Consider the following 14647-nt stretch of genomic DNA (forward strand, 5'->3'; position numbering starts at 1 on the left):
GAAACCAAAAACATGTATTTTTCATTTAACAATTTCAGCAGTACACATCATTGTATTTCCATGAACAAATGACTAGTATGCTAAATGGTTGATTTTAAATAGAATTTCCTTATTCACCAAAGTTTATACTTTTAACTTTTTGTTTTCAATTGGAAATTTCTGCTCAAATAATTTTCATTTATTTTGATGTTTGTAAGTGAAAAACTAGTTTACTGATTAAAAAAAGTCCTGTATTTTCATTGTTCCTTCCAAGTTTATATTTGCTGAAATAATTTTTCTGAAGTTGGAGAGATTGTGTAGCCTGCACAAAAATACTGTGTAATTGTTTAATCCATTTTACCATGAGAAAATTGGTAACCTTGTGAAATAATCCATTAATTTTCCTTATACCACATGTTTTATAAGCCTGGGTTACTAGTGCTAAACATGGACCAAAACAAAATTAATATAAAACTAAGGCCAATCCCATTCCATGAAAAAATTCTGAGTTCTGTACACTGTCTTCACCTGGCTTACAGGATATCATACTCTCTTAGTTTTCCTCTTATCTCAGTGGTCACTTCTCTGTCTTATTTGCTGATTCTTTTTCTTCTAACCTTTTTTTTTTTTTTTTTTTTAAAGACAGAATCTCTCTCTGTCGCCAGAGTGGAGTGCAGTGGCATGATCTCAGCTCACTGCAACCTCCATCTCCTGGGTTCAAGTGATTCTCATGCCTGCTTCAGCCTCCCGAGTAGCTGGGATTACAGGCACGTGCCATCACAACCAGCTAATTTTTGTATTTTTAGTAGAGACAGGGTTTCACCACGTTGGGCAGGATGGTCTTGATTTCCTGACCTCGTGATTCGCCCACCTCAGCCTCCCAAAGTGCTGGGATTACAGGCCTGACTCTCTAACCTTTTAATGTTGGTATATACCAGTGCTCAGCTTTTGTCTTTAAGTCTTCACAGTTTATACCCTACTCAGTAACTTCTTATAGTCGTGAGGCTTCAACCATCTAATACACTAATGACTTTCAAATTTTTTCATCTTTCCTTCCTACCCAAAACTTGCTCCACTTGCAGACTTCCCTATTTCAGTTGATGGAAGCTCCATCCTACTACTTGCTCAAGTCAAAAACCTTGGAGTCATCCTGAAATTTCCCTTCCTTGCAATATCTTACATTTGCTGTATTAGCAAACTCTGTTCACTGTACCTCCAGCTTGCCTGCTACCACCCTTGTCCAAGCCACCATCATCTCTCATCTGGGTTAAATCATACAGCCTCATAACAGATCTCTATGCTTCTCAGAGTGATCTTTTAAAAATATCTTCTTATTACAGGTTAGTATCCTTTTCTTTCACATTGGTATCATAGAAGTAGAAAGTAGAATAGTGGTAACCAAAGACCAAACAGGGGAGGAGGAAGGGGGAAAAGGGACAAGCTGATCAATGGGTACAAAGTTACAATTAAATAGGAAACATAAATTTTGGTGTTCTCTTGCACAGTAGGGGGACCATAGCTAGCTAAGAAAAATGTATTGCATATTTCAAGATAACTAGAATAGAGGATCTTGAAAGTTACCACCACAAAAAAAGATAAAGGTTGAGATTATGAACATGCCAACTATCCTGATTTGATCATTATACAAAATATGCATGTATTGAAACATCACACTACCCCATAAACATGCAATTATAATGTGTCAATTATTTAAAAATAATAAGAGTAAACAAAATATATGAGTTGACTCTACTAAAAATATTGCAAGTGGCTTCTCATTTCACTCAGAATAGAATATTTACAGTGACTTAAAATACCCTCCATGATCTAGCTCCCTGTTACCTCACCTCCTACATTTTTTCTTAACTCTGCACATTGACACTGACATCTTTGTCAATCTCTAGAAAAAAAAAAAAAAAAAAAAAAATACTTGGGGCATACTTCTGCCTTAGCTACTTCACTGTGGCTGACTCCTCTACTTGGAATCTTCTTCCTTCAAGTGTTGCATGTTTTCACTCTCGCACCTCCGTCAAGCTTTTGCTTAAATGTCTCCTTCTCAGTGAGGTCTATTTTGATCCATTCCATACACTACTGCAATTTACACTCTAATCCCTGAACTCTTAATACCTTTACCCTGCTCTACCTTGTCTTTATTTCCATAGCTTGTATCAACCTCTATATAATTTACTTATGTACTATGTTTATTGTTTATTGTCTGTTTCCATCTTCACAAATTGTAAGTTCTGTGAGGACTAGAATCCTTGTGTGTTTGTTTACTAAAGTCCTTAAAGGCCCTAGAATAGTTTCTAGGACTTAGCAGGTGTTCAACAAGTACTTTTGAAAGAATAAATATAGAATGTAACTTTTGGTATATAATTTGTGTCTTTGTCTTTACACAGAACTGAATAACTGTTTTTGATTGATATGAACTATTATTTCTTGCACAATTAATATTTTTAATTTTTGTGGGTACATAGTAGGTGTGTATATTTAGCGGGTACATGAGATGTTTTGATACAGGCACGCAATGTGAAATAAGTACATCATGGAGAATGGGGTATCCATCCCCTCAAGCATTTATTCTTTAAGTTACAAACAATCCAATTACACTCAAGTTATTTTGCCATGTAGAATTAAGTTATTAACCCTGTTGTGCTATCATATAGTAGGTCTCATTCATTCTTTCTATTTTTTTATACATTAACCACCCCCACCTCCCCCCAGAGCCCCCTACTACTCTTCCCAGCTTCTGATAACCATTTTTCTACTGTCTATGTCCACAAGTTCAATTATTTTGATTTTTAGATCTGATAACCATTTTTCTACTGTCTATGTCCACAAGTTCAATTATTTTGATTTTTAGATCCTACAAATAAGTGAGAAGACACAATGCTTGTCTTTCTGTGACTGGCTTATTTCGCTTAACCTAATGATCTCCATTTCCATCCATGTTGTTGCAAATGACTGGATCTCTTTCTTTTTTACGGCTGAATAGCACTCTGTGGTGTATATTACCACATTTTATTTATTCATTCACCCATTGATAGACACTTAGGTTGCTTCAAAATTTTACCTATTGTAAACACTGCTGCAACAAACACAGGCATGCAGCTATCTCTTCTATATAATGATTTCCTTTATTTGGGGTATACTGCTGCTGTATGCTATACAATATATACCCATCAGTGGGATTGCTGGATCATATGGTGGCTCAATTTTTAGGTTTTTGAAGAACCTCCAAACTGTCCTCCATAGTGGTTGTGCTATTTTACATTCTCACAAGCAGTGTGCAAGTGTTCCCTTTTTTGCACATTCTCACCAGCATTTGTTATTGTCTGTCTTTTGGATAAAAGCCATTTTTGCTAGGGTAAAATCATCTTTCTTTATCTTTTTTCTTGAAACAGGGTCTTGCTCTGTGGTCCAGGCTGGAGTGCAGTGGCATGATCTTGGCTCACTGCAACCTCCACCTCCCAGGTTCAAGCAATTCTTGTGCCTCAGCTTCTAGAGTAGTTGGGATTACAGGTGCACATCACTATGCCTGGCTAACTTTTTTTTTTTTTTTTTTGGTAGAGACAGTGTTTCACCATGTTGGCCAGACTGGTCTCGAGCTCCTGACGTCAAGTGATTCACCTGCCTCAGCCTCCCAAAGTGCTGGGATTACAGGCATGAGCCACCGCGCCCAGCCGGGTGAGATCACATCTTACTATAGTTTTAATTTTCATTTCTCTGATGATTAATGATGCTGAGCACCTTTTCATATGCCTGCTTGCCATTTGTATGTCTGCATTTGAGAAATGTCTATTCAAATCTTTTGCCCATGTTTTGATCGGGTTATTAGGTTTCTTCCTATAGAGTTGTTTGAGCTTCTTATATATTCTGGTTATTAATCCCGTGAGAGATTAGTGGTTTGCAGATATTTTCTCCCATTCTATGGGTTGTCTCTTCACTTTGTTGATTGTATCCTTTACTATGCAGAAGCTTTTTAACTTGATGTGATCCCATTTTCCTATGTTTGCTGTGATTGCCTGTGCTTGTGGGGTATTGCTTAAGAAATTTTTTGCCCAGATTAACGTCCAGGAGAGTTTCCCCAATATTGTATTTTCATAGGCTGAGGTCTTAGATTTAAGTCTTTAGCTCATTTTGATTTCATTTTTGTATATGGCAAGAGATAAGGGTCTAGTTTCATTCTTCTGCATATGGATGTCCAGTTTTCCCAGCACCATTTATTGAAGTGACTGTCCTTTCCCCAGTGTATGTTACTGGCACCTTTGTCAAAAATGAGATTACTGTAGGTGTATGGATTTGTTTCTGGGTTCTCTATTCTGTTCCACTGTCTATCTGTCTGTTTTTATGCCAATGCCATGCTGTTTTGGTTACTATAGCTCTGTAGCATAATTTGAAGTCAGGTAACGTTTTTCCTCCGGTTTTGTTCTTTTTGCTTAGATAGCTTTAGCTATTCTGGTTCTTTTATCATTCCATATAAATTTTAGGATTTTTGTTCTGTTTATGTGAAGAATGTCATTGGGATTTTAATAGGGATTGCATCAAATCTGTAGATTGCTTTGGATAGTATGGACATTTTAAGAATATCGTTTCCTCCAATCCATGAACATGGAATATTTTTCCTTTTTTTTTTTTTTTGGTGTCCTCTTCAATTTCTTTCATCAGTGTTTTGTAGTTTTTCATTATAGAGATCTTTCACTTCTTTGGTTAATTCCTAGGTATTTTATTTTATGTGTGGCTATTGTAAATGGGATTACTTTGTGATTTCTGTTTCGGAATGTTCACTGTTGACATCTAGAAATGCTACTGATTTTTTTATGTTGATTTTGTATCCTGCAACTTTACTGAATTTGTTTATCAGTTCTGATAGTTTTCTTGTGGAGTCTTTATGTTTTTCCAAATAAGATTACATCATCCACAAACAATGATAATTTCACTTCTTCCTTTCCAATTTGGGTGTCCTTCATATCTTTCTCTTATATGATGCTCTAGCTAGGACTTCCAATACTATATTGAATAACAGTGGTAACAGTGGACATATTTGTTATGTTCCAGATCTTAAAGGAAAGGCTTTGAGTTTTTCCCCATTTAGTATGATGCTAGCTGCAGGTCTGCCAGATATGACTTTTATAATGTGGGATATGTTTCTTCTATTCCCAGTGTTCTGAGGGTTTTTTAATCATGAAGGGATGTTGAATTTTATCAAATGCTTTTTCAGTATCAATTGAAATGATCACATGGTTTTTATTCTTCATTCTGTTTGTATGATGTATCACATTGATTGATTTGTGTGTGGTGAACCATCCTCGCATCTCAGGGATAAATCCCACTGGTCATGATGAATGATCTTTATAATGTACTGTTGAATTTGGTTTGCTATTATTTTGTTGAAGATTTTTGCATCAATGTTCATCAGAAATATTGGCCTATAGTTTTCTTTTTTTGATGTGTCTTTATCTGGTTTGGTATCAGGGTAATATTGGACCTATAGAAGGAGTTTGGAGCTATTGTCTGCTCCTGTATTTTTTTGAATAGTTTGAGTAGGATTCATATTAGTTCTTCTTTAAATGTTTGGTAGAATTCAGCAGTGAAACCATTAGGTCCCAGACTTTTCTTTTCTGGGAGTTTTTTTTATTATAACGTCCATCTTGTTATTAATTATTGGTCTGTTTAGGTTTTGGATTTTTTCCTAGTCCAATCTTGGTAGGTTATATGTATCTAGGAATTTGTCCATTTCTTCTAGATTTTTTGATTTATTAGCATATAGTTGCTGATATTATACTAATGATCCTTTGATTTTCTGCAGTATAAGTTGTAATGTGTCCTTTTTCATTTCTGGTTTTATTTATTTGAATCTTCTCTCTTTTTTTCTTTATCAATCTTGTTTAACTTTTCAAGAAAAACTTTTGTTTCATTAATCTTTCGTATTGCTTTTCATTTCAATTTCATTGAAATTAAATGAAATTTGTGCTCTGATCTTTATTATTTCTTTTCTTCTACTAATTTTGGGTTTGGCTTGCTCTTGCTTTTCTAGTTCTCTAAAATGCATTGTTAGATTGTTAATTTGAAGTTTCTCCTCTTTTTTGATGTAGGTATTATAGCTATAAATTTCCTTCTTAGTATGACTTTTGCTGTGTCCCATAGGTCTTGGTATATTGTGTTTCCATCATTATTTGTTTCAAGAAATGTTTTAATTTCTTTATTAATTTCTCCATTGACCCACTGGCCATTCAGGGACATGTTGTTTAATTTCCATGTATTTTTATAGTTTCCAAAATTCCTCTTGTTATTAATTTCTAGTTTTATCCTATTGTGGTCAGAGAAGATGCTTGATATTATTTCAACTTTTTGAATGTTTTGAAGACTTGTTTTGTGACCTAAAATATGGTCTATCCTTGAGAATGATCCATGTGCTGAGGAAAATAATGTGTATTCTGCAGCTCTTGGATGAAATGTTCTATAAATATCTATTACATCCATGTGGTCTATAGTGCAGATTAAGTCTGATGTTTCTTTGTTGATTTTCTGTCTGGAAGATCTGTCCAATGCTGAAAGTGGGGTGTTGAAGTCTCCAGGTATTATTGTATTGGGGCCTATCTCTCTCTTTAGTTCTAACAATATCTGTTTTATATATCTGGGTGCTCCAGTGTTGGCTGCATACATATATATTCAAAATTATGTCCCTCTGCTGAGTTGGCCCCTTTATCATTAAATAGTGACCTTCTTTTCTCTTCTTAGAGTTTTTGTCTTGAAATCTATTTTGTCTGATATAAGTATGGCAAATCCTGCTCTTTTTTTGGTTTTCATTGGCGTAGAATGTCTTTTTCCATTCCTTTATTTTCAGTCTATGTGTGCTTTACAGGCGACGTGTTTTTATTGTAGGCAGCAGATCAATATTTTTTTCACTCATCCAGCTAGTCTGTGTCTTTTGATTGGAGAGCTTAGTCCATTTACATTAAATTATTATTGATAAGTAAGGACTTACTCCTGCCATTTTGTTATTTGTTTTTTAGTTGTTAAATGGTCTTTTCTTTCTTCTTTCCTTTCTGTCTTCTTCTACTGAAGATGATATTCTCTGGTGATATGAGTTACTATTACTATCTTGCTTTTCATTTTTTGTGTATTCATTGTATGTTTTGGGTTTGAGGTTGCTATGAGACTTGCAAATACTATCTTATAACCCATTATTTTAACCTGATAACAATTCAACACTATTTGCATAAACACACAAGCAAGTAAAATGAAAAATAATAAAAACTCTATACATTAACTTTGTTCCTCTGCTTTTTAACTTTTTATTGTTTCTATTTATATCTTATTGTACTTACTGTGTCTTGAAAAGTTGTTGCAGTTATTATTTTTATTGGTTCATTATTTAGTCTTTCTACTTAGAATAAGAGTAGTTTACACACCACAGTTACAGTGTTATAATATTTTGTGTTTTTCTGTGTACTTACTATTACCAGTGAGATTTGTGCCTTCCGGTCATTATTGCTCATTAATGTCCTCTTCTTTCTGATTGAAGTACTCCCTTTAGCATTTCTTGTAGAACAGGTCTGATATTGATTAAATCCCTCAAGTTTTGTTAGTCTGGGAAAGCCTTCATTTCTCCTTCATGCTTGAAGGATATTTTTACTGAATATACTATTCTATGGTAAACTTTTTTTTCCTTTAGCACTTTAAATATGGCAGGCCATTCTCTCCTGACCTGTACAATTTCCACTAAAAAGTCTGCTGCCAGACATATTGGAGTTTCACTATATATTGTATGCTTCTTTTCTCTTTTCTCTTTTGGATCCTTTATTCCCTTGACCTTTGAGAGTTGTATTATTATTAATAAATGCCTTGAAATAGTCTTCTTTGAGTTAAATCTACTTGGTGTTCTTTAATCTTTTTGTACTTCAATATTGATATGTTTCTCTAGGTTTGGGAAGTTCTCTGTTATTATCCCTTTGAATAAACCTTCTACCCCTGTGTCTTCCTCTAAATCCTCTTTAAGGCCAATAACTCTCAGATTTGCCCATTTAAGGTTATTTTCTAGATCCTGTAGTCATGCTTTATTGTTTTTGTTTTTGTTTTTGTTATTTTTGCCTCCTCTGACTAGTATTTTCAAGAAGACTGTCTTCAACCCCACCAGTTCTTTCTTTGCTTGATCTATTCTGCTATTAGATTCTGATATATTCTTCAGTATTTCAGTTGCATTTTTCAACTCCAGAAATTCTGCTTGACTCTATTGAATTATTCCAATCTCTTTGTTAAATTTATCTGATAGAATTCTGAATTCCTTCTTTTCATTATCTTGAATTTCTTTGAGTTTCCTCAATACAGCTATTTTGGGTCGTCTGTCTGAAAGGTCACCAATCTCTGTTTCTCCAGGACTGGTCCCTGGTACCTTATTGAGTTCATTTGTTGAGGCCATGTTTTCCTAGATAGTATTGATGCTAATCGATATTCTTCATTGTCTGGGCATTGAAGAGTTGGGTGTTTATTGTAGTCTTCACTGCCTGGGCTTATTTGTAGCCAACCTTCCTGAGAAGGCTTTCCAGACATTTGAAAAGACTTGTGTGTTCTAATATATGCTTTAGGGGGCATTCCAAGCCCAGTAATACTGTGGTTCTTGCAGACTCGTAGAGGTACCACCTTGATAGTCTTGGACAAGATCTGGGAGAGTTCTCTGGATTATCACACAGAGACTCTTGTTCTGTTCCCTTACTTTCTTCCAAAGAAACAGAGTCTCTCTCTCTGTTCTGAACCATATAAAGCTGGGAATGGAGTGACACAGGCACCTCTGTGGCCACCACCACTATGACTGTGCTGTTTCAGACCTAATGCCAGCACAACACTGGTTTTACCCAAGGCTGGCTTTAACCATTCCGTGGCTCCTGCCTATGTTTGCTCAAGGCCTGGGGGCTCTACAATCAGCTGGTGTCTAAGCCAGCCAGCCCTGTGTCCTTCCCTTCAGGACAGCAAGGTCCAGAAGTGTTGTCCAGGAGTCAGGGACTAGAGGTAAAAAAGCCTTTGAAGACTACCTGGCATTCTATTATATTGTAGCTGAGCTGGTACTCAAAACACAAGAGACAGTCCTTCCCACTCTTCTTTCCCTTTTCAAAAGGCAGAGGAACCTCACCTGGTAGTCACCGCCACCCCAGACTACAGGGAGTACTGCCAGATTACTGCTGATGTTCGTTTAAGGCACAAGGTCTTTTAAATCAACTTTTTGTGAATACTGCATGCTTTGGGACTCAATCTTTAGAGTAGTGGGCTCCTCTCTGGCCCAGGGCAGGTCCAGAAATGCTGTTCAATAGTCAAATCCTGGAATTGGGGACCCCAAGAGCCCGCTTGGTGTTCTAGCCCCACTTCACCATGCTGGTACATAAGATGCAAGAAAATGTCCCCTTTGCTTTTCCCTCTGCTTTTCTCAAGCAGAAGTTTTTCCCCATTGCCACCACAGCTGATCATGTGCTGAATCTCACCTGAAATCAGCAAGTCTCAGAGGCTCACCCAAGGCTTTTGATGGGTATCATTGATGTTTATTCAGGGCCCAAAGGCTCTTCAATTAGTAGGTAATGAATGCTGACAGGACTGGGTGCTTTCCTTGAAGGCAGCAGGTTCCCTTCTGGCCCAGGGTTTGTCCAGTAATGTCATCTGGGAGCTAGGGCCTGGAACAGGGGCCTCATGACTCTGACCACAGCCCTATCCTGCCTTGACTGTGCTGGTATCCAAGATGCAAGACAAAGGCCTCTTCATTATTTCCTCTCCTCTCCTCAAGCAGAAGGAAGGGGTCTCTTTTGGAGCTGTGATCTGTGCAGCCTGGGGTTAGGGGAGGTTTGCTGCCAACAGTCCCTTGGCTGCCCCAGCTGGTGTCTCAAGTATTTTACATGCCCCTCCCAGTCCACTGTCTCTAGGCCTACTTCAGCACTAGGACTCAACTAAGAATTGCAGTCCTTATGGTCTAGATTGCCATTCAAGTTTACTTGGAGGCACAGAATGCTGTAGCCCTCAGTGGTGAGGTTTGCACCCACTCAAGTTTGAACCTCTAAGATCAGTGATTCCCTCCCTGGCTAGGGCTAGTTTAAATGCTCCCTCTGTGGGCGGTTGTCTGCTGAGTTTGCTCCAGTTATCCTTTTTGCTCTAACAGTTTAGCACTGAGTTCAATGTCTCATAATTGCTGTGTTCTCCCTCTCCCAGCGTCCAGAGATACTCTTTACACCACGCAGCTGTTGCCAAGAGCAATGCGGGGAGGGGAGTTTTGGTAATTCAGGACCATTTTTTCTATCCCTTCAGTGCCTCTTTCAGCAATATGAAGTTAAAACCAGGTACTACGAGTGCTCATCTGATTTTTGGTTCTTATGAAGGTGTATTTTTCTACGTAGATAACTGTTAACTTGGTGACTTTTGGTGGGGACAATGGGTGGAGCTTTCTATTCTGCTTCCTCTACATCCTCCCTCTATTTCTTGCACTATTGATTTTTAAAGGCTTTGTTTATATCTGTAAGCCAGTTTGGTTTCTGAAAGACTTAATCAGCTCAATAAAGTCAGTAGTTTTTAAACTCTTAAGTTAATAGTTGAATCAGTCAAACTTATTTTCTGGTTTCCTGGATTTGTTTCATTTCAGTTTATGATGACTATACTGGCACTTATGGTAATATATTCAAGTTAATTTGTGCATGGAGAAATAGTTGCAATTGATATGCCAAATCAATGCATGTAGACACAACCATATTCAATCACAATTAGTCAAATGAGTGTTGTAGAAGAACTTTATACTCAGCATAGTTCATTTTAAGACAAGGAAATAGCAAATACCAATTGACTGAATGTCCATAAATAAATAAATAAATAAATAAGCACATGCATGTATTGTTTTGAGTGATTTATGAAAATAAGCAAGTCGATCAAAATTGTCAAATAGGCTGATTCATATAAGACATTGCCTAAATTAATATGTCGTCTGACTAAATTGCCTAGTAATTCCAGTAAAAACTATTGAACTTTTAGTTTATGAAGATATAATCATATTTTATCCAATAATTCATCAATTGATTTTTTAGAAAGCATTCCAATTAGAATTGATCAATCAATCCCATCAAAGTTTTTAATAAATATGGATCTATAGAATAGTCACACCTAAAGTAAGACTAGAATAAGGAAGAATAAGGTGTTAAAGTGAGATTTTATTAATCCTGAATCATGTCAGAGTTTGAGGAAATATCTGGAGAGGTTGAAAAGAGTGGCAAATGAAAGTTCAGCACTTCAACCTGGAAAGAATCATAAACCCATAAACTCATGACATTTTTACCAGTCCTCCCATACTTATTTGCAGTCAAAACAATGCCACAGCTGGCATTTAGGTACCCCAGAAAGCAAAAACAAAACATAACAGAACAAAACAAAAACAACCAAAAAATAGATAAAGAAGGTAAACAGACAATACTAGCTACATGGACTAAGTACTTGATAGATATTTTTACTTGCCCTCAATACATAAATTATTTTAACCTTTAGTTGCTTTTGTTTTATTTCTGGATGTTATAGGATACTGTTTGCTCATTTGTAAAACTTGTATAGGGAGAAGTAAAGATTTGGGAAGTAATTTTATCTTGTGCCTCAGTGTAGTTTTGTCCCTAAGCTCTGTCATTTGTATATCAAACTAATACTGTCATTTTTATCAGCTTCAGCCACAGGAAGGTTTATCAAGATGTTTCTGTTTTACTTCTCGTTTCTAAGCAGCTGCCTAGAACTAGAGTCATGAGTCTGCTAAATTGGGCTGGCATTCAGAACTTTTTTTTTTTTTTAATCACGTTCTCCCAAGAACCATAATTTTATAAAAAGAAATTAGCCCAAGGTAAATCTCAGGAGAAAAGTGGTTTTCTCTAATAACTTGCCTCCAACGAAGCGGTTGGTCTTTACCCATAAGAACTAGAAATAGTATATTTTTTGTACCTCATACCTTGGGCCTGGGAGACTTAAGATAAAGAAATATCTTGCTTTCCAACAAGTTGGGTTTCAGTTGTTCCAGATTAAATTAGTGTAAATAAAATATGAAGAAAGACCCTAGCAAATCAATACTGCATTGGTAGTAAACTGGAAAATACTGACAAATTATCCTTTTAGGCCTTAGAGAAGTTTAATCTAAACATCGTTTTCTCCTGACAACATGAGAGAGAAGAGAGTAATTTATTACACCATCCTGATGTGGATGAGAAAAGACTGCTGCGTGTTCTTCACTGTTCTGGCTCTTTCCTTCTTTATACCAGTTCAATTTTTGTTTTGCTCCAGAAAAGCATTCTCCAATAATGTGGTTACAGGTCTTGTAACTTTAATGCTGTAGCACTACTCTCTCAACATGGTACATTTGAGAACTTGCCAGCTGGTATAAGAATGTGGATTGTTAAGTGCTCTGTTGAGATTCAGGTGTCTCTCATTACATACATGGGATATGTTCCTAAAGTCCTGTATGCAAATAATTTTATAGCTTTACCTAATGTGTGAGGTCAGTATGTAGAGGAGTCTTTTAGAAAATCTTGTCATGTTATAATGTGAATAATTACCCTGCCCCTAAGTTTCATGATTTTCATAACTCAAGATTTTTGCTTGTTGGGTTTATTTAAGGTGGACTCTCTCACTCATTCAATTAAAGCTTACTTCATTTATAGGAAAGGGGGAATTTGTGTTTAGTGAAGGAAAAATATTTAGCATTATTTCTTTCCTGATTTCCTGTGGTTTTTGTTTCATCAAACAACTCTTATTCCATGTGACAGGTATGTAATACAAATATGTGAAATATGTCTCACAAATATTAGGCCAGCAATTTGTTCATCTTTTTCTGTTAAATAAATTGGTCATATTAAATGTCACATTTTCCAACGTGGATATGATTAAAAAAACACTTTTAATTAACCCAAGAGGGATATGGACATAAGAAAACCAAACACTTGCTCCAGGCAGGATCCTTTCTCAAGGAACTGCATTATGAATATGACTTAAATTACTGGTGATATGTATCCCATGTATTTTGCAAAACCTAAAATGTTATTATATTGTCATTACACTTTAACAGTTATCATCAGGGTAATAAAGAAATGAACCTCAAACTTTTTTTTTTTTTTTTTGAGACAGTCTCACCCTGTCACCCAGGCTGGAGTGCAGTGGTACTATCTTGGCTCATTGCAACTTCTGCCGTCCAGGTTCAATTGATTCTCCTACTTCAGCCTGCTCTCCTCCTGAGCAGTTGGGATTACAGGTGCCTGACACCATGCCCAGCTAATTTTTGTAGTTTTTAGTAGAGATGGGGTTTGACCATCTTGGCCAGGCTGGTCTTGAACTCCTGACCTCATGATCCATCTGCCTCGGCTTCCCAAAGTGCTGGGATTACAGGTTTGAGCCACCGCTCCGGCCAACCTCAAACATTTTTAACACATTTTGAGAATAGTGTACATATGAAATAGCAATAAATGTTTTCCTACATACAGTTCCCCATATCAAATCCAAACCTTAATATGTTTAATTGCTCATCTAGACTCCAAAAATATTTAAATTACCAGGTACCTCTAGCCAAAAGATGAAAACATTAAATTAGAAATGGTTAACATATTTACAAAAAGAGGAATTTTTCTAAGAAATTTGGTTAAACTTGGTTCTGCTGACTCAGAAGAGGAAGGAATTTCTTCTGGAAAACATTTTCTGAAAGAGCAAAATTTATCATAAATATATGATTGGGACTATTAGATATAAATGTTGCAATCCTAATCATCTATAGACCAAGCCATTATGACAAGATTTCCCTGTACAAATGAGCAGCATGTTTTATATACCAGTGTGTTAAAAAAAAGAAAAGAATCATTTGATGCCTCAAAAATAATTAACTGAAATATTTGAATTTGCTTTGCATCAGATATTGTATGAAATAGCATTGCCATTTTGTGAGACCTTTTAGGTTATTAAACATTTTAAAATTCCTTCTGGGAACAAGGTACTTTTATAGGCGAGAGATAGGGGGAGGATGTGGGGAATGTAAGGATTACAGATGTGCTCACAGCTTAGCAGCTTGCTTACTTGGACTTAATGATGCTGATAAAAGTAACTCTGATGACATTATTAGCCTATCTCTGTATAACTCAGCCAATTGACCAGAATAAGATCAATATTTTTCCCCAATTGTCAAGACAGCCAATCACCATAGGTTTGATTGGATCACTACGTGGTCAATCCAATTCATTAGTTAAGATTACTGAAATAAACCACACTGAGAGAAACCAAATGCCAGTTAGGTAGTGGGCAAGTGCCAAGTGGTGGAAGAGTTCTATAAGAGCAAGCTCATCAAATGATTTCTTCAAGTCATTATTCATGTCCAGAATTGATTCAATGAGTAAAGTCATTTGAAGGGTCTGGAAGATAAAAGGTCAAAAAAAATGCTTTCTAAAATTTAAAGTGAAAACATTTGTTAGCATTTATTAGAATTTGTTTCAAAACTACAATTTTTTTATTGTACAAACATTTGTCAAAGGACTAAGAATCCAGAAATAAATAATTAGACATTTTCTTTGACCTTGAGAAGTTCGTAATCAGTGGGCAGAGTAAGGGAGTAGACATATAAATAGATAATTATAGTGCAATGTAGTAAGCCTTGTAATAGATGTATGTAAAATGCATGCATTAGAAGCAC

At 36.1% G+C, this 14647-nt stretch overlaps 1 protein-coding gene across 1 annotated transcript in view; it reads left to right on the forward strand.

The window, feature by feature from the left end:
* The first annotated feature begins 3553 nt into the window (after window positions 1-3553).
* TENM1 (teneurin transmembrane protein 1) overlaps window positions 3554-14647 on the forward strand; it is a 497338-nt gene continuing 486244 nt past the window's right edge. The window contains exon 1 of the mRNA XM_037988761.2: window positions 3554-3666. Coding sequence (XP_037844689.2) covers window positions 3645-3666 — 22 coding nt within the window. The 5' untranslated portion in view covers window positions 3554-3644. The remainder of the gene's footprint in view (window positions 3667-14647) is intronic.

Source organism: Chlorocebus sabaeus, chromosome X (assembly GCF_047675955.1).
Source record: "Chlorocebus sabaeus isolate Y175 chromosome X, mChlSab1.0.hap1, whole genome shotgun sequence".
Lineage (NCBI taxonomy): Eukaryota > Metazoa > Chordata > Mammalia > Primates > Cercopithecidae > Chlorocebus > Chlorocebus sabaeus.